Source organism: Nerophis ophidion, linkage group LG01 (assembly GCF_033978795.1).
Source record: "Nerophis ophidion isolate RoL-2023_Sa linkage group LG01, RoL_Noph_v1.0, whole genome shotgun sequence".
Classification (NCBI taxonomy): domain Eukaryota; kingdom Metazoa; phylum Chordata; class Actinopteri; order Syngnathiformes; family Syngnathidae; genus Nerophis; species Nerophis ophidion.
In genome coordinates, this window is record NC_084611.1 from 12,090,057 (window position 1) to 12,110,392 (window position 20,336).

Genomic DNA, 20,336 nt, shown 5'->3' on the forward strand with positions numbered 1-20,336 from the left:
GAATTCTCCCTGCCCACTGGGTGTGAGTTTTCCTTGCCCTTTTGTGGGTTCTTCCGAGGATGTTGTAGTCGTAATGATTTGTGCAGTCCTTTGAGACATTTGTGATTTGGGGCTATATAAATAAACATTGATTGATTGATGACATTCACACACACATTCACACACTGATGGAGGGAGCTGCCATGCAAGGCGCTAACCAGCACCCATCAGGAGCAAGGGTGAAGTGTCTTGCTCAGGACACAACGGACGTGACGAAGTTGGTACTAGGTGGGGATTGAACCAGGGACCCATGGGTTGCGCACGGCCACTCCCCACTGCACCACGCCCGTAAGCAGCCGCCGACTTCCTTTTCCCCCGTAGAAGAAGAAGCCCGCGGTGCATGCTGGGATAAATGACTGCGGGAGGCGTGCCGTTTCTGTGTGTTTAAGTAAAGACCCCAAAATGGCTCCTCTTAAGAGACACACTTACGACGCAGAGTTTAAACTCAAGGCGATCAGTCACACAGTAGAAGACGGGAATAGAGCAGCAGCGAGAGAATTTAACATTAACAGCAGCGACACTGACTCCTTTAATGACGACTTCGACGAGACGGATGCAGTATTCGCCCAACTGTTTGATTCAAACACTGCAGAAGAAGAATTTCAGGGATTCGTGGATGAGGAATAACTTACTAAAGTCAGCTTTACTTGTTTATTTTGTGTGTTGTGTGTGACATTATCGTTTGAGCAACTGATATATTATTGCTTTGCACTATTTCGAGTGTTAGTATATTGTTATTGCACTAACGTTTGATTTACCGTAACAGGATCAGACTTTTTTTTTACGTGTTTATTGAATCGGGGAAAATAATAAAATAGCTGTTTATTCATTTTGGGAGTGATCGGAGTTGTCAGAACGCTGGTTTTGTAATCTATTAATAAGGTTTGACTGACCTATCTGACTGTTTTGTTGACTTTCCCTTTAGCGCAGCTCCATCTAAAGCAGGGGTGCCCATTACGTCGATCGCGAGCTACCAGTCGACCGCGGGGGGTGTGTCAGTCGATCTCCAGCCAGGCTTTAAAAAAAAAATAGACCTAAAAATTCATGATCATCAATCTTCACCAAGACGTCACTTAAATGACATTCACGGTACCGGAGGGTCTTGTGAGATGACGCTGGCTGCTGCAAGATCATTATTATGAAAATATGACCGAGAGGAAGGCGAGAAACACTTTTTATTTCAACAGACTCTCGCGCCGTACCTTCCGTCAAAACTCTAAAGGCCGACTGCACATTTCCTATCTTCACAATAAAAGCCCTGCTTCATGCTGCCTGCGCTAACTAAATACAGAGTCTCGGAAAACTGGCGTGCACAAGCGATCCCTCAGAAAGCTGGCGTGCACATCACTTGTGCACGCCCGCTTTCCGAGACTCTTATTTTGTTAGCGCAGGCAGCATGAAGCAGGGCTTTTATTGTGAAGATAGGAAATGTGCAGTCGGCCTTTAGAGTTTTGACGGAAGGGACGGCGCGAAAGTCTGTTGAAATAAAAAGTGTTTCTCGCCTTCCTCTCTGTCATTTTTTCATAATAATGAACTGGCAGCAGCCAGCGTCATCTCACAAGACCCTCGGGTGCCGTGAATGTCAATCAAGCAAGCTACGGAATTTGCCGCCAATGTTTTTCTTGTAAAGTGTATGGAAGCTGGATGAATTAGATGCCAAAAACCAACCACTTTCATGTGGTATTGTACAGAAAGGACAACTTTTTTTTCTCCTCCATTTGAAAATGTGGGCGTTATCATCATTACTGTCTGATTCCAATCAATGCAAGTCATCAGAATCAGGTAATACACCAACTTATATTCTTGTCTTCGTGAAAGAAAGACATCTATATGTGTTACACATGCTTGTATTATCATTAAACACATTTAACTTGTTTAAAAAAATGTGTCTTTCATAAATAAATAAATATAAATGATATATATAAATGAGGTAGATCCCCTCGAGTTGGTCAATTGAAAAGTAGCTCGCCTGCAGAAAAAGTGTGGGCACCCCTGGTCTAAAGGATGCATAACGTAACCCCAGCCTCTACTCTAGCATCTATTCTAGGCGCCTTATATATAAATGATAAATGGGTTGTACTTGTATAGCGCTTTTCTACCTTCAAGGTACTCAAAGCGCTTTGACACTACTTCCACATTTACCCATTCACACACTGATGGAGGGAGCTGCCATGCAAGGCGCCAACCAGCACCCATCAGGAGCAAGGGTGAAGTGTCTTGCTCAGGACACAACGGACGTGACAAGGTTGGTTCTAGGTGGGATTTGAACCAGTGACCCTCGGGTTGCGTACGGCCACTCTCCCACTGCGCCACGCCGTCCCCAACAAAGTTTTAAAACAGGCCATCCATTGAAGGTGCGCCTTATGATCCGGTGCACTTTATCGTGCGGAAAATAAGGTAATCTCAGCCAACGGGGATTTTAATAAACTAAAATAAACTTATTTGAACACCCAACTCAGGGGACCTTCCTGTCTGGCATTTGCATGCCGTTTTCCACATATTTTTACCCACCTAACCTCTAGAGAACCAGCGTCCTCTACATAGGACATTTATGTTTTGAAAAACAGGGATATTTTGTCAGAAGCTTGTCACTCCACCAAAAAACAGACCAAAAACAAATTTCCCCCGCAAAAGATGATGGTTTTCAGAAAGTGTACCAATATAACTTTTTCATTTCTGATACGCTATTGATATTAGAGCCTTGAGTATTGGTCAATACCAATATGATATTGGCACAAATCATACTTATTTGTTATTTTGTAGTGTAGAATGTTAGAAAAGTATTGATCAAGTGAAATTACAACACCCGAATTAGCGTGTACCCTCTTTTGTCTTGCATGTTGTACATATGTGTATTTTGTGTAAAAACAAGCATGTTTTAAAGTCTTTACAACCCATGAAATAATCTCAGCCAACGGGGGTCTTAATAAAATAAACTAAACTTATTTGAACACCCAACTCAGGGGACCTTCCTGTCTGGCATGTGTGTGCCATTCTCCACATATTTTTACTCACCTAACCTCTTGAAAACCAGCGTCCTCTACAACCGACATTCATGTTTTGAAAAACAGGGATATTTTGTCAGAACCTTGTAACTTTACCAAAAAACAGACCAAAAACAAAATTTCCACCGCAGAGGATGATGGTTTATAAGGAGATTTATCAGCTGGATCAAAAACTTTACTCATGATTGATGTTTTGAGGAAGTACAGTAGAAGGTAAATGTAAAGTATGCATGACTCTGCATGTCCTCAAATGACAGGAAGCCTGGGGTTGAGTAAACCTAAGTTCTGTCACTTAAAGGGGAACATATCACAATTTCTGAAGGGTTAAAACCAATAAAAATCAGTTCCCAGTAGCTTATTTTATTTTTCGAAGTTTTTCTAAAAATTTTACCCATCACGCAATATATCCCAAAAAAAAGGTTTCAAAGTGCCTGATTTTCACCATCGGTATATCCACCCATCCATCATCCATCCATCATCTTCCGCTTATCCGAGGTCGGGTCGCGGGGGCAACAGCCTAAGCAGGGAAACCCAGACTTCCCTCTCCCCAGCCACTTCATCTAGCTCTTCCCGGGGGATCCCGAGGCGTTCCCAGGCCAGCCGGGAGACATAGTCTTCCCAACGTGTCCTGGGTCTTCCCCGTGGCCTCCTACCGGTTGGACGTGCCCTAAACACCTCCCTAGGGAGGCGTTCGGGTGGCATCCTGACCAGATGCCCGAACCACCTCATCTGGCTCCTCTCCATGTGGAGGAGCAGCGGCTTTACGTTGAGTTCCTCCCGGATGGCAGAGCTTCTCACCCTATCTCTAAGGGAGAGCCCCGCCACACGGCGGAGGAAACTCATTTGGGCCGCTTGTACCCGTGATCTTATCCTTTCGGTCATGACCCAAAGCTCATGACCATAGGTGAGGATGGGAACGTAGATCGACCGGTAAATTGAGAGCTTTGCCTTCCGGCTCAGCTCCTTCTTCACCACAACGGATCGGTACAACGTCCGCATTACTGAAGACGCCGCACCGATCCGCCTGTCGATCTCACGATCCACTCTTCCCCCACTCGTGAACAAGACTCCTAGGTACTTGAACTCCTCCACTTGGGGCAGGGTCTCCTCCCCAACCCGGAGATGGCACTCCACCCTTTTCCGGGCGAGAACCATGGACTCGGACTTGGAGGTGCTGATTCTCATTCCGGTCGCTTCACACTCGGCTGCGAACCGATCCAGCGAGAGCTGAAGATCCCGGTCAGATGAAGCCATCAGGACCACATCATCTGCAAAAAGCAGAGACCTAATCCTGCGGTTACCAAACCGGAACCCCTCAACGCCTTGACTGCGCCTAGAAATTCTGTCCATAAAAGTTATGAACAGAATCGGTGACAAAGGACAGCCTTGGCGGAGTCCAACCCTCACTGGAAATGTGTTCGACTTACTGCCGGCAATGCGAACCAAGCTCTGGCACTGATCGTACAGGGAGCGGACCGCCACAATAAGACAGTCCGATACCCCATACTCTCTGAGCACTCCCCACACGACTTCCCGAGGGACACGGTCGAATGCCTTCTCCAAGTCCACAAAGCACCCGTCCATTATCAATCAATCAATCAATGTTTATTTATATAGCCCCAAATCACAAATGTCTCAAAGGACTGCACAAATCATTACGACTACAACATCCTCGGAAGAACCCACAAAAGGGCAAGGAAAACTCACACCCAGTGGGCAGGGAGAATTCACATCCAGTGGGACGCCAGTGACAATGCTGACTATGAGAAACCTTGGAGAGGACCTCAGATGTGGGCAACCCCCCCCCCCCCTCTAGGGGACTGAAAGCAATGGATGTCGAGCGGGTCTAACATGATGCTGTGAAAGTTCAATCCATAGTGGCTCCAACACAGCCGCGAGAGTTCAGTTCAAAGCGGATCCAAGACAGCAGCGAGAGTCCCGTCCACAGGAAACCATCCCAAGCGGAGGCGGATCTGCATCGTAGAGATGTCCCCAACCGATACACAGGCGAGCGGTCCATCCTGGGTCCCGACGAGCGGTCCATCCCGGGTCCCGACTCTGGACAGCCAGTACTTCGTCCATGGTCATCGGACCGGACCCCCTCCACAAGGGATGGGGGGACAGAGGAGAAAAAGAAAAGAAGCGGCAGATCAACTGGTCTAAAAAGGAGGTCTATTTAAAGGCTAGAGTATACAAATGAGTTTTAAGGTGAGACTTAAATGCTTTTACTGAGATAGCATCTCGAACTGTTACCAGGATGGGCATTCCAGAGTACTGGAGCCCGAACGGAAAACGCTCTATAGCCCGCAGACTTTTTTCGGGCTCTAGGAATCACTAATAAGCAGGAGTCGGAGTCTTTTGAAGGCAATCCATAGTGGCTCCAACACAGCCGCGAGAGTTCAGTTCAAAGCGGATCCAAGACAGCAGCGAGAGTCCCGTCCACAGGAGACCATCTCAAGCGGAGGCGGATCAGCAGCGTAGAGATGTCCCCAATCGATACAGGCGAGCGGTCCATCCTGGGTCTCGACTCTGGACGTCACAGCGTGAAACCACCAGAAACAAACATGGCGGATATCACAGAAAGGTATAGCGATAGTAGCTCGGATTCAGACTCGGATTTCAGCGGCGTAAGCGATTCAACGGATTACGCATGTATTAAAACGGATGGTTGGAGTGTGGAGGCAGATAGCAAAAACTAAATTGAAGGAGAAACTGAAGCTATTGAGCCATATCGCTTTGAACCGTATACAAACAAAAACGACACAACAGACAGCGACGGGAGGAAGCGAGGACGAATTCGGCGATCGCCTTCTAACCAACGACTGGAATGTATATTTTTTGGGACATTTATGTGGGTGCAAGGAAAGATGCAATAATGATGCAAATAACGATGCAATATGTACATACAGCTAGCCTAAATAGCATGTTAGCATCGGTTAGCTTGCAGTCATGCCGTGACCAAATAGTGAAGTGAAACATATTTATATAGCGCTTTTCTCTAGTGACTCAAAGCGCTTAACATAGTGAAACCCAATATCTAAGTTACATTTGAACCAGTGTGGGTGGCACTGGGAGCAGGTGGGTCAAGTGTCTTGCCCAAGGACACAATGGCAGTGACTAGGATGGCGGAAGCGGGAATCGAACCTGCAACCCTCAAGTTGCTAGCACGGCCGCTCTACCAACCAAGCTATGCCGCCAAAATATGTCTAATTAGTAGTGGGGCGGTATAGCTCGGTTGGTAGAGCGGCCGTGCCAGCAACTTGAGGGTTGCAGGTTCGATTCCCGCTTACGCCATCCTAGTCACTGCCGTTGTGTCCTTGGGCAAGACACTTTACCCACCTGCTCCCAGTGCCACCCACACTGGTTTAAATGTAAGTTAGATATTGGGTTTCACTATGTAAAGCGCTTTGAGTCACTAGAGAAAAAGCGCTATATAAATATCATTCACTTCACTTCACACTCCACATAAGTCAATAACGTCAACAAAACTCACCTTTGTGTATTTATGCCCAACGTTATAAGTTGGGTGGAGGAGAAAATGAGACAAAAAAAGAAGTGGCATCAAACATGTCTTAGCCAAGACATCCAGGGGGTTTACCTCGCTCGTTTGCGGGAACAAATTGCAGTCATCGCTTGCCGTGCTCCCGAGGTCTGTCGTCCCTGAATAGCTCACGCACTCCGGCAGATTCAGTGGTGGTCTATTTTCCAATATTGCAGATTTCGTTGACTTTATTGTTGGAAATGCATCTGCTTTCAATGCCGCAGGATATCCACACATTCTTGCCATCTCGGGACGGCGTGGCGCAGTGGTACAGTGATCGTGCGCAACCCGAGGGTCCCCGGTTCAATCCCCACCTAGTACCAACCTCGTCGCATCCGTTGTGTCCTGAGCAAGACACTTCACCCTTGCTCCTGATGGGTGCTGGTTAGCGCCTTGCATGGCAGCTCCCTCCATCAGTGTGTGAATGTGTGTGTAAATGTGGAAGTAGTGTCAAAGCGCTTTGAGTACCTTGAAGGTAGAAAAGCGCTATACAAGTACAACCCATCCATCCAGCCATCTATCATCTTCCGCTTATCCGAGGTCGGGTCGCGGGGGCAGCAGCCTAAGCAGGGAAGCCCAGACTTCCCTTTCCCCAGCCACTTCGTCCAGCTCTTCCCGGGGGATCCCGAGGCGTTCCCAGGCCAGCCGGGAGACATAGTCTTCCCAACGTGTCCTGGGTCTTCCCCGTGGCCTCCTACCAGCTGGACGTGCCCTAAACACATCTCTAGGGAGGCGTTCGGGTGGCATCCTGACCAGATGCCCGAACCACCTCATCTGGCTCCTCTCGATGTGAAGGAGCAGCGGCTTTACTTTGAGTTCCTCCCGGATGGCAGAGCTTCTCAGCCTATCTCTAAGGGAGAGCCCCGCCACCCGGCGGAGGAAACTCATTTCGGCCGCTTTTACCCGTGATCTTATCCTTTCGGTCATAACCCAAAGCTCATGACCATAGGTGAGGATGGGAACGTAGATCGACCGGTAAATTGAGAGCTTTGCCTTCCGGCTCAGCTCCTTCTTCACCACAGCGGATCGATACAACGTCCGCATTACTGAAGACGCCGCACCGATCCGCCTGTCGATCTCACGATCCACTCTTCCCCCACTCGTGAACAAGACTCCTAGGTACTTGAACTCCTCCACTTGGGGCACGGTCTCCTCCCCAACCCGGAGATGGCACTCCACCCTTTTCCGGGCAAGAACCATGGACTCGGACTTTATCATTTATCTCTGTCGTAGCATAGCTGTCGTCGGTAAAGTGTGCAGAACAAACGAGGGACTTTTGCATCTTTTGGCCAGTGGTGCAACTTGAATCCGTCTCCGTTCGTGTTGTTACACCCTCCGACAACACATGATGTCTCCAAGGTACGGGAAAACAGTCGAAAAAACGGAAAATAACAGAGCTGATTTGACTTGGTGCGTGTAATGTGTTTGAGAAAATGGCGAAACGCTTCACCTTGTGACGTCACGGGTGAAAGGTCATCGCTCCGACAGGCTATCAATTGAAAGGCGCTTAAATCGCCAAATTCACCCTTTTAGACTTCGGAAATCGGTTAAAAAAAACATATGGTCTTTTTTCTGCAACATCAAGGTATATATTGATGCCCCAACCGGGCCGCGGCTCGATTGGTACCGGGCCGCAGAAGAATTTTTCATTAATTGTATTTTTTATTTTTATTAAATCAACATAAAAAAACACAACACTTACAATTAGTGCACCAACCCAAAATAAGTCCCTTTTTCATGACAAAAAAAATAAAATAAATAAAAATCCCCCCCCCCTCCGGGCCGCGGGACAAACTATCAAGCGTTGACCGGTCCGCAGCTACAAAAAGGTTGGGGACCATTGACTTAACTTACTCAGTGGCCAAGTGGTTAGAGTGTCAGCCTTGAGATCAGTAGGTTGTGAGTTCAAACTGAAGATATCCAATAATCCAATATTGTCCAACTCTTTATTACCGATACCAATATATACAGTCGTGGAATTAACACATTATTATGCCTAATTTTGTTGTGATGCCCCGCAGGATGCATTAAACAATGTAACAAGGTTTTATAAAATAAATCAACTCAAGTTATGGAAAAAAAAATGCCAACCTGGCACTGCCATACTTATTATTCAAGTCACAAAGTGCCTATTTTTTTTTTTAACATGCATCAAAACAGCAGCTTGGAATTTGGGACAGGCTCTCCCTGAGAGAGCATGAGGAGGTTGAGGTGGGCGGGTTAGAGGGGGGTGTATATTGTAGCGCCCTGGAAGAGTTAGTGCTGGAAGGGGTCCTGGGTATTTGTTCTGTTGTGTCTATGTTGTGTTACGGTGCGGATGTTCTCCCGAAATGTGTTTGACATTCTTGTTTGGTGTGGGTTCACAGTTCACAGTGCTAAATTACGAATTTCCTCTTGGAAACAATATCTTCATTTTCTTAATCTAAGGACTTTAATATCGTAACTTTACGACTTTTTGTTCAGCAATCCCCATGTTATCCTTGCAAATTACAACAGTTTTATCAAAGATTTTTCTCTTTGTAATACTATACTCATATTTTGTTCTTATTTTATTAGTTACGAATCCGACTTTATTCTCATATTGCAATGATTTTTACATCACAGCTTTAGATCTGGATCCCAATTCCCCCCCCCCCCCAAAAATATGACTTTATTGCTACGATGCTGCCACATTATTTTCTAAATTTTACATATTTCATGTTATACCTTTATTGCCTCATCAGATCCTGACTTTGTTCTTGCAAAATCACGAATTTCCTCTCGGAAATCCAATATCTTCATTTCTTAATCTAAAGACTTTAATATCGTAACTTTACGACTTTTTGTTCACCAATCACCACGTCATGCTTGCTAATTACAACAGTTTTCTCAAAGAGTTTTCTCTTTGTAATACTACACTCATCTTTTGCCTCATTCTATTAGTTACGAATCCGACTTTATTCTCATATTGCGATGTTTTTAACGTCACGGCTTTCCCCTCCCAAAATTAGACTATTGCTGTAATGCTGCTACATTATTCTCTAAACAATACATGTTTCATGTTATGCCTTTATTGCCGCATCAGATCCTGACTTTATTTTTGCAAAATTACGAATTTCCTTTCGGGAAAAACAGTTTGTCCTTAATCTTGTGAGTTCATTTCCATCACGTTACAACTTTTTGTTCGTCAATCATCACTTCGTCCTTGCAAATTCCAACATTTTTCTAGAAAAAAGTATGACATTTTTTGTAATATTACATTTATCTTTCGTACTCGTGATATTACTTACAAGTCCGACTTTATTAAAAAATATTGCGATGTTTTTAATGTCACAGCTTTAGATCTGGTTCACAACATTTTCTCAAAGAATATGACTTTATTGCCATAACGCTGCTACATTATTCGCAAAACATTACGTGTTTCGTGGTTTGGCTTTATAGCCTCATCATATCCTTACTTTAGTCTTGCAAAATTATGAATTTCCTCTCGGAAAAACTGCTTCATTATCTCGATCTTACGAGTTTATTTTTCATAACGTTGCAACTTTTTATTCACCAATCAACACTTCATTCTTTCAAATAACTTATTTTTCAAAGAAGTATGAGCTTTTTTGTAATATTACAGTTATTTATTACTTTATTCTCATTTTGCGGTGTTTTTCACGTCACGGCCTTAGATTTAGACCACGAGATTTTTCTCTCAAATTGACTTTATTTTTTATAATTCTGCAACATTATTCTCAAAACATTTAGTATTTCATGGTATGGCTTTATTGTCTCATCATATCCTGACTTAATTCTTGCAAAATTACGAAGTTTCTCTCGGAAAAACAGCATAATTTTCTTACTCTTACGAATTCTTATTCTTAAAATTACGAGTTCATTTTCATAACATTACGACTTTTTGTTCGCCAATCACCACTTCATTATTGCAAATGTTTTCCTTCCTCAAATAAATATGACCTTTACTTAGCTTTTGTCCTCATGTTACTTACCAGTCTGACCTTTTTCCCATAATACGATTTTTTTCACGTCACAGCTTTAGGATTATGAAACGACTTATTTTATTTTAAACTTTATTACTTTCTTCTCATATATTTTTGCACAACTTTTTATCCCAAAAATACGACTTTGCCATAATCCTACGACATTATTGTGTAACATTACAAAGTATTTCATGTTACGACTTTGTCTCATCAAATCCCGACTTTTGTCCTCATTATATTACTTACGAGTCCCACTTTATTCAATTTTTGCAATGTTTTAACATTACAGCTTTAGATCTGGTTCACAACATTTTCTCAAAAAATATGACTTTATTGCCACAACGCTGCTACATTATTCGCAAAACATTACGTGTTTCGTGGTATGGCTTTATTGACTCATCATATCCTCACAAATGAAATTTACGAAATTCCTCTCGGAAAAACTGCGTAATTTTATTAATTTTACAAGTATATTTTCATAACATTACGACTTTTTGTTCGCCAATCACCACTTCATTATTGCAAATGTTTTTATTCCTCAAATAAATATGACCTTGACTTAGCTTTTGTCCTCATATTACTTACCAGTCTGACCTTATTCCATATTCCGATGTTTTTCATGTCACGGCTTTAGGATTGTGAAACGATTTTTTTTTATTTGACATTTTATTACTTTCTTCTCATATATTTTTTTGTACAACTTTTTTCTCCCAAAAATACGACTTTACCATAATCCTACGACATTATTGTGTAACATTACAAAGTGTTTCATGTTACGACTTTATTGTCTCATCATATCCCGACTTTGGTCCTCATGATATTACTTACGAGTCCCACTTTATTCATTTATTGCAATTTTTAATATTACATCTTTAGATCTGGTTCACAACATTTTCTCCAAAAATATGACTTTATTGCTTTAACGCTGCTACATTATTCGCAAAACATTACTTGTTTCGTGGTATGGCTTTATTGCCTCATCATATCCTGACTACTGAAATTTACGAATTTCCTCTCGGAAAAACTACGTAATTTTCTTAATTTTACGAGTTCATTTTCATAACATTACGAATTTTTGTTCGCCAATCACCACATCATTATTGCAAATGTTTTTATTCCTCAAATAAATATGACCTTGACTTGGCTTTTGTCCTCATTACTTACCAGTCTGACCTTTTTCCCATATTCCGATGTTTTTCATGTCACGGCTTTAGGATTGTGAAACGACTTATTTCATTTTAATTTTATTACTTTCTTCTCATATATTTTTTGTACAACTTTTTTCTCCCAAAAATACGACTTTGCCATAATCCTACGACATTATTGTGTAAGATTACAAAGTGTTTCATGTTACGACTCTGTCTCATCATATCCCGACTTTTGTCCTCATGATATTACTTACGAGTCCCGCTTTATTCATTTATTGCAATGTTTTAACGTCACAGCTTTATATCCGGCTCACAACTTTTTTTTGAACATGAATTTACTCTTGGAAAAAAACAGCATAATTTTCTTAAAAACTTACGACTTCATTTTCATAACATTACGACTTTTTGTTCGCCAATTTTTGTTCATTATTGCAAATTTGTTTTCGTTCCTCAAAAAATAGGACCTTCATTTGTAAAAAATACACTTATCCCTTGTCCTCATATTACTTAGCAGTCCGATCTCTCTTCCATTACCGATGTTTTTAACGTCACGGCTTTTTGGATTGTGAAACGATTTTTTTTTTTTTAATTATATAACTTTCTTTTCATAATTTTTTGAACAAATGATTTCTCCCAAAAATACGACTTTGCCATAATCCTATGACAATATTGTGTAACATTACAAAGTGTTTCATGTTATGACTTTATTGTCTCATCACATCCCGACTTTGTTCTTACAAAGTTCTTTGCGCTCTTAATCTTAAAAATGTATATATTTAACTTTTTTAGTACTTTTATCCTCACTTTAGTCCAGAGGCGTCAAACTCATTACATCCTGACTTCGTTCTTACAAAGTTCCATGCGCACCTAATCTTAAAAATGTATATATCTAACTTTTTTAGTACTTTTATCCTCACTTTAGTCCAGAGGCGTCAAACTCATTTTAGATCAGGGGCCACATAGAGAAAAATCTACTCCCAAGTGGACTGGACTGGTAAAATCACGGCATGATAACCTAAAAATAAAGACAACTTCAGATTGTTTTCTTTGTTTGAAAAGAGAACAAGCACATTCTGAAAGTGTACAAATCATAATGTTAGTTTTTCTTCTACACTTACATGTCGCGGTTAATAATATTCTATTTTTATTTGTTGTTATTTATACTTTCTGAATAAATTATGTGATGGACTGGACTCTCACAATATTATGCTAGATCCACTCGACGTCCATTGCACCGGTCGCTCAGGGGGTGGCGGGTCCCCACATCTGCGGTCCCCTCCAAGGTTTGTCTCTGGTGGACAAAATGCCTGCTCACCTGCTTCCCAAGCACTAATCAGAGGCAGTAATTAAGCTTGTGTTTGCCAGTCAGTCGCCCTGGCGTCAATGTGATCTTTTACTTGCTCTGTGCTGACTTGTTTCATGCCTTGCAATAGTTTCGTGCTACATGCCATGCCAAGTAAGTTTTGTTTGATTTATGTTCATAGTCTGTTTATGCGTTAGCTTTCTTCCTTAGCCCAAGTTGTGCCTCGCTGTGAGCAATTTTTGTTTGTATCTTTTTTTTAATTTAAATTAAGTCATGTTTTTACCTAAATGCCATGTCCCGAGTAGTCCGTCTGCCTTCCTGGGAGAACGACCCCGCAGCCCCCCCCCCCCATCATGACATAAAATACTTCTTACCATTAATGCGACTTCTTGCACAGGTGCGGTAAGAAACGGATGGATGGATTTAAATGCATGAGAATCTTTTATATTTTGAACGTTATTTTTAGCACTGTGAATTCCAGCGGAATTATTCATAATTATCGTGTTAAGCAATGTCAGCTAAGATTTATCTGAGAGCCAGATGCAGTCAGCAAAAGAGCCACAGGTTCCCAACCCCTGATCTAACATAATATTGTGAGAGTCCAGTCCATAGTGGATCTAACATAAAAGTGTGAAAGTCCAGTCCATAGTGGATCTAACATAATAGTGAGAGTCCATTCCATAGTGGATCTAACATAATAGTGAGTCCAGTCCATAGTGGATCTAACATAATAGTGAGAGTCCAGTCCATAGTGGATCTAACATAAGAGTGAGAGTCCAGTCCATAGTGAATCTAACATAATATTGGGAGAGTCCATTCCATAGTGGATCTAACATAACAGTGTGAGAGTCCAGTCCATAGTGGATCTAACATAATGAGAGTCCAGTCCATAGTGGATCTAACATAACAGTGTGAGAGTCCAGTCCATAGTAAATCTAACATAATATTGAGAGAGTCCAGTCCATAGTGGATCTAACATAATAGTGAGAATCCAGTCCATAGTGGATCTAACATAATAGTGAGAGTTCAGTCCGTAGTGGATCTAACATAATATTGTGTGAGTCCAGTCCATAGTGGATCTAACATAATATTGTATGAGTCCAGTCCATAGTGGATCTAACATAATATTGTGAGAGTCCATTTCATAGTGGATCTAACATAAAAGTGTGAAAGTCCAGTCCATAGTGGATCTAACATAATATTGTGAGAATCCAGTCCATAGTGGATCTAACATAATATTGTGAGGGTCCAGTCTATAGTGGATTTAATATAACAGTGTGAGAGTCCAGTCCATAGTGGATCTAACATAACAGTGTGAGAGTCCAGTCGATAGTGGATCTAACATAATAGTGAGAGTCCAGTCCATAGTGGATCTAACATAATAGTGAGAGTTCAGTCCATAGTGGATCCAACAATATTATGAGAGTCCAGTCCATAGTAGATCTAACATAATATTGTGAGAGTCCAGTTCATAGTGGATCTAACATAATATTGTGAGAATCCAGTCCATAGTGGATCTAACATAACAGTGTGAGAGTCCTGTCCATAGTGGATCTAACATAATTGTGAGAGTCCAGTCCATAGTGGATCTAACATAATAGTGAGAGTCCAGTCCATAGTGGATCTAACATAATAGTGAGAGTCCAGTCCATAGTGGATCCAACATAATGAGAGTCCAGTCCATAGTGGATCTAACATAATAGTGAGAGTCCAGTCCATAGTGGATCTAACATAATAGTGAGAGTCCAATCCATAGTGGATCCAACATAATAGTGAGAGTCCAGTCCATAGTGGATCTAGCATAATATTGTGAGAGTCCAGTCCACAGTGGATCTAACATAATAGTGAGACTCCAGTCCATAATGGATCTAACATAATATTGAGAGAGTCCAGTCCATAGTGGATCCAACAATATTATGAGAGTCCAGTCCATAGTAGATCTAACATAATATTGTGAGAGTCCAGTTCATAGTGGATCTAACATAATATTGTGAGAATCCAGTCCATAGTGGATCTAACATAACAGTGTGAGAGTCCTGTCCATAGTGGATCTAACATAATAGTGAGAGTCCAGTCCATAGTGGATCTAACATAATAGTGAGAGTCCAGGCCATAGTGGATCCAACATAATGAGAGTCCAGTCCATAGTGGATCTAACATAATATTGAGAGAGTCCAGTCCATAGTGAATCTAACATAATGAGAGTCCAGTCCATAGTGGATCTAACATAATAGTGAGAGAGAGTCCAGTCCATAGTGGGGCCATCAGGAGACCATCCTGAGCATAATAATACGTAGCATAATCTACAAAGATACAAATAATTGCTATTGTGACATCTAGTGGACACATTTAAAACAGCAGTTTCTTTCATTTAAAAATGTTGGCTCATTTTTATACTTAACAAACTCATCCTGCGGGGTGGATGAAACCCGTTTGATTAACTGAATTGATTAACTTGGACCCCGACTTAAACGACTTGAAAAACTTATATGTACTGCTGTACTGTGCAATCTACTAATACAAGTTTTAATCCGCCCTGAGATGAGATGGTGACTTGTCCAGGGTGTACGCCGCCTTCCGCCCGAATGCCGCTGACATAGGCTCCAGCGACCCCAACCGGGACAAGCGGTAGAAATGGATGGATGGATGGAAGTTCTTAATTTTTGTAACGTTCCCACTTGGTCGGAACTTTTCGATGGAGGAGTTACAAGAGTAACCTCCACAGTACCAAACAGATATTTAAAGGCCTACTAATTAGCTTTTAGTGTAACGTTTTGCTGTGTGTGTGTGTGTGTGTGTGTGTGTGTGTGTGTGTGTGTGTGTGTGTGTGTGTGTGTGTTTTAGGGGCAGCAAAGCACGGTCTGTCTGTTATTTCATTGAACTCCATTGTGTTTAAGGATGAATAGTCTCTTCTATTGCAATTGTACTATTTTTCAGCAATAGTTACATGTATCATTAGTAATGTAGCAGCCTAGTTTTGAATAGCAGTGTCCCTGCTATCACATGTCGATAAAAATACAACATTTACATAATAAAAGTCAACTACAGGCTTCTCAAATGCTGTAATAAATTAAGAATGATGAGTTGACATTAAACAGTTTCAATGGAAACTGTTTAATGTTGCACTTTTTATATGTAGAAGAAAGGTTTTGTCATTTTATTTATTCAAAAGCAACAACTTGAGGCAGTTTAATGTGGATTAACGAGGGCAGAAGTATTATAGTTTTCCCAATGTTAAAAAGGATAAAGCCATTGTTGACAAATTTGGTAAATAAATAACCCAAAAATGTATATGTTGTTGTTTTCTTACTGTACCGAAAATGAACCGAACCGTGACCTCTAAACTGAGGTACGTACCGAACCGAAATTTTTGTGTACCGTTACACCCCTACTATTAACACAATAAGCAGATAAGGGATTTTCCAGAATTATCCTAGTAAATGTGTCTAATAACATCTGAATCGCTCACACTGCCGTCGCTCGGAGCCGTCGCCTTCTCTTTTTTTTTTTTTTTTTGTGCTTCACTCTAACTTTCCTCATCTACGAATCTTTCACCCTCGCTCAAATTGATGGGGAAATTGTCGCTTTCTCGGTCCGAATAGCTCTTGCGGCTGGAAGCTATAATTATAAACAATGTGAGGATGTGAGGAGGCTGTCACGCCCAAATTTCTTCCCCCCGGAAGACATTTGGCGTTAATGCTTGAAAGACCCCAATGAGGGTGGAAGGACCTTAAAGCAGCCCACACAGCTGCCTGTTTTAAAAGCATTATAATTGGCTTGATTGTCATTGGTGAAAAATAACGGTGTTGAAAAAAATATTAGAATTCCAGCATGCTAACCTTTTCAATCTATTTTTGCCTGGCTAATTTTGCAGCTGTAACCCTTAAGAGTCATATAACTTGGTATCGTTCCGCTCTCATTGGGGTCCTTCAGGCATTGGAGGGGCTTCCGGGGGGAAGGTTTTTGTAGGGGGAAGAAATTTGGCGTGACGTCACACGCTCATCGTCTGCTACTTCCGGTACAGGCAAGGCTTTTTTATTAGCGACCAAAAGTTGCGAACTTTATCGTCTATGTTCTCTAACAAATCCTTTCAGCAAAAATATGGCAATATCGCGAAATGATCAAGTCTGACACATAGAATGGACCTGCTATCCCCGTTTGAATAAGAAGTGAAGTGAATTATATTTATCTAGCGCTTTTCTCTAGTGCAGGGGTGCCCACACTTTTTCTGCAGGCGAGCTACTTTTCAATTGACCAACTCGAGGGGGTTTACTTCATTTATATATATCATTTATATTTATTTATGAAAGAGACATTTTTGTAAACAAGTTAAATGTGTTTAATGATAATACAAGCATGTGTAACACATATAGATGTCTTTCTTTCATGAAGACAAGAATATAAGTTGGTGTATTACCTGATTCTGATGACTTGCATTGATTGGAATCAGACAGTAATGATGATAACGCCCACATTTTCAAATGGAGGAGAAAAAAAGTTGTCCTTTCTGTACAATACCACATGAATGTGAAGTGAATTATATTTATATAGCGCTTTTCTCTAGTGACTCAAAGCGCTTTACATAGTGAAAACCCAATATCTAGGTTACATTTAAACCAGTGTGGGTGGCACTGGGAGCAGGTGGTTGGTTTTTGGCATCTAATTCATCCAGCTTCCATACACTTTACAAGAAAAACATTGGTGGCAAATTCCGTAGCTTGCTTGATTGACATTCACGGCACCCGAGGGTCTTGTGAGATGACGCTGGCTGCTGCCAGTTCATTATTATGAAAAAATGACAGAGAGGAAGGCGAGAAACACTTTTTATTTCAACAGACTTTCGCGCCGTCCCTTCCGTCAAAACTCTAAAGGCCGTCTGCACATTTCCTATCTTCACAATAAAAGCCCTGCTTCATGCTGCCTGCGCTAACAAAATAAGAGTCTCGGAAAGCTGGCGTGCACAAGTGATGTGCACGCCAGCTTTCTGAGGGATCGCTTGTGCACGCCAGTTTTCCGAGACTCTGTATTTAGTTAGCGCAGGCAGCATGAAGCAGGGCTTTTATTGTGAAGATAGGAAATGTGCAGTCGGCCTTTAGAGTTTTGACGGAAGGTACGGCGCGAGAGTCTGTTGAAATAAAAAGTGTTTCTCGACTTCCTCTCGGTAATTTTTAATAATAATGATCTTGCAGCAGCCAGCGTCATCTCACAAGACCCTCCGGTACCGTGAATGTCATTTAATTGACGTCTTGGTGAAGATTGATGATCACTAATTTTTAGGTGTATTTTTTTTAAAAGCCTGGCTGGAGATCGACTGACACACCCCCCGCGGTCGACTGGTAGCTCGCGATCGACGTAATGGGCACCCCTGCTCTAGTGACTCAAAGGGCTTTACATAGTGAAACCCAATATCTAAGTTACATTTAAACCACTGTGGGTGAGCAGGTGGGTAAAGTGTCTTGCCCAAGGACACAACAGCAGTGAATAGGATGGCGGAAGCGGGAATCGAACCTGCAACCCTCAAGTTGCTGACACGGTCGCTCTACCAACCGAGCTATACCGAAAGCCTCATTTCAGTAGGCCTTTAATTTCTGATGAAGCATGCTGACTGGGCTGTAGGTGGTGAGTGGGCGTGGCCTCTCAGGTATGCGCTTCCTGATTGGTGCGAGCTAAACCTGCTCTCCCGCTTTGGTTTGTGCCAACGTGGACGTCCAGGGTGGACCGTGGGACCCTAATAAGTCGGACTCGTTGAACAAATACTTACAGGTGTGCGATGCCGGCTTTGCGCACCGCGCTGGAGATGGCTTTGACGGCCGTGCACAGCGCGTTCAGCAGCCGGCTCAGCTCTCCGGTGCCTTTGGCCTTCCTGCCCTCCTCCATGACGAAGCGGGTCACGGTGACCACGTTGGTGTCGAAGGCCGACTGTTCGGACATGTTGTCGGCGGTCTTAGGTTCGGCTCTCCCAGGATGCGCGGAGGAGGTTCCTCTTGTCGTTGCAGGAGGAAGTTCTGCGGGACTTAAATAAGGAGCCGAGATGCGGAACTCGAGAAGACCGCGAAGGGCCAATCAAGAGGCGCCGGGGAAAAGAAGGCGTGGCCCCGCAGCCAACGCCGACACACACCCGCCTCTTTTTTTTCTTTTTTTTTCTTTTTTGAAACTTTTTCTGTTTGATTGAGCGATAACGTTAAGAGTGTGAGCATGACAAAAGACGCCCGAGTTGACTCTTTGCACAATTCTTTCTTGTGCAATAAACAAACTCGAACTTTTTTTTTATAAGGGCCACTACATTAGGTACACCTCCAACTGTATCCAGGGTTATGCACCGCTTTTGGTTGATCCATCCATCCATCCATCTTCTTCCGCTTATCCGAGGTCGGGTCGCGGGGGCAGCAGCCTAAGCAGGGAAGCCCAGACTTCCCTCTCCCCAGCCACTTCGTCCAGCTCTTCCCGGGGGATCCCGAGGCGTTCCCAGGCCAGCCGGGAGACATAGTCTTCCCAACGTGTCCTGGGTCTTCCCCGAGGCCTCCTACCGGTTGGACGTGCCCTAAACACCTCCCTCGGGAGGCGTTCGGGTGGCATCCTGACCAGATGCCCGAACCACCTCATCCGGCTCCTCTCGATGTGAAGGAGCAGCGGCTTTACTTTGAGTTCCTCCCGGATGGCAGAGATTCTCACCCTATCTCTAAGGGAGAGCCCCGCCACACGGCGGAGGAAACTCATTTCGGCCGCTTGTACCCGTGATCTTATCCTTTCCGTCATGACCCAAAGCTCATGACCGTAGGTGAGGATGGGAACGTAGATCGACCGGTAAATTGAGAGCTTTGCCTTCCGGCTCAGCTCCTTCTTCACCACAACAGATCGGTACAACGTCCGCATTACTGAAGACGCCGCACCGATCCGCCTGTCGATCTCACGATCCACTCTTCCCTCACTCGTGAACAAGACTCCTAGGTACTTGAACTCCTCCACTTGGGGCAGGGTCTCCTCCCCAACCCGGAGATGGCACTCCACCCTTTTCCGGGAGAGAACCATGGACTCGGATTTGGAGGTGCTGATTCTCATTCCGGCCGCTTCACACTCAACTTTTGGTTGAGATGTTTATTATTGTTTGGGTTTTAACAGAGGTGGGGAAACTATTAGTACTGGTGCATCAATGCAGACCACGACCACTATAATAATAATAAAAAAATGATATCGATAGCTATAAAATGGACCAGCCAAGCAGGCACAACATGTGTCCTTTTATCATAGCTACACGTATGAGAAAAAACCGTGTGCCAACCTTGAGACCTCAGAATTAGGAAGATATTCAAAAGGCCTGCTGGGGGTCTTATATAT

At 42.9% G+C, this 20,336-nt stretch overlaps 1 protein-coding gene across 1 annotated transcript in view; it reads right to left on the bottom strand.

The window, feature by feature from the left end:
* The window catches only part of LOC133550058 (fructose-1,6-bisphosphatase 1-like), a 29,994-nt gene extending 10,966 nt beyond the window's left edge, over positions 1–19,028 (bottom strand). The window contains exon 1 of the mRNA XM_061896086.1: positions 18,763–19,028. Coding sequence (XP_061752070.1) covers positions 18,763–18,932 — 170 coding nt within the window. The 5' untranslated portion in view covers positions 18,933–19,028. The remainder of the gene's footprint in view (positions 1–18,762) is intronic.
* Between the last annotated feature and the right edge of the window lie 1,308 nt (positions 19,029–20,336).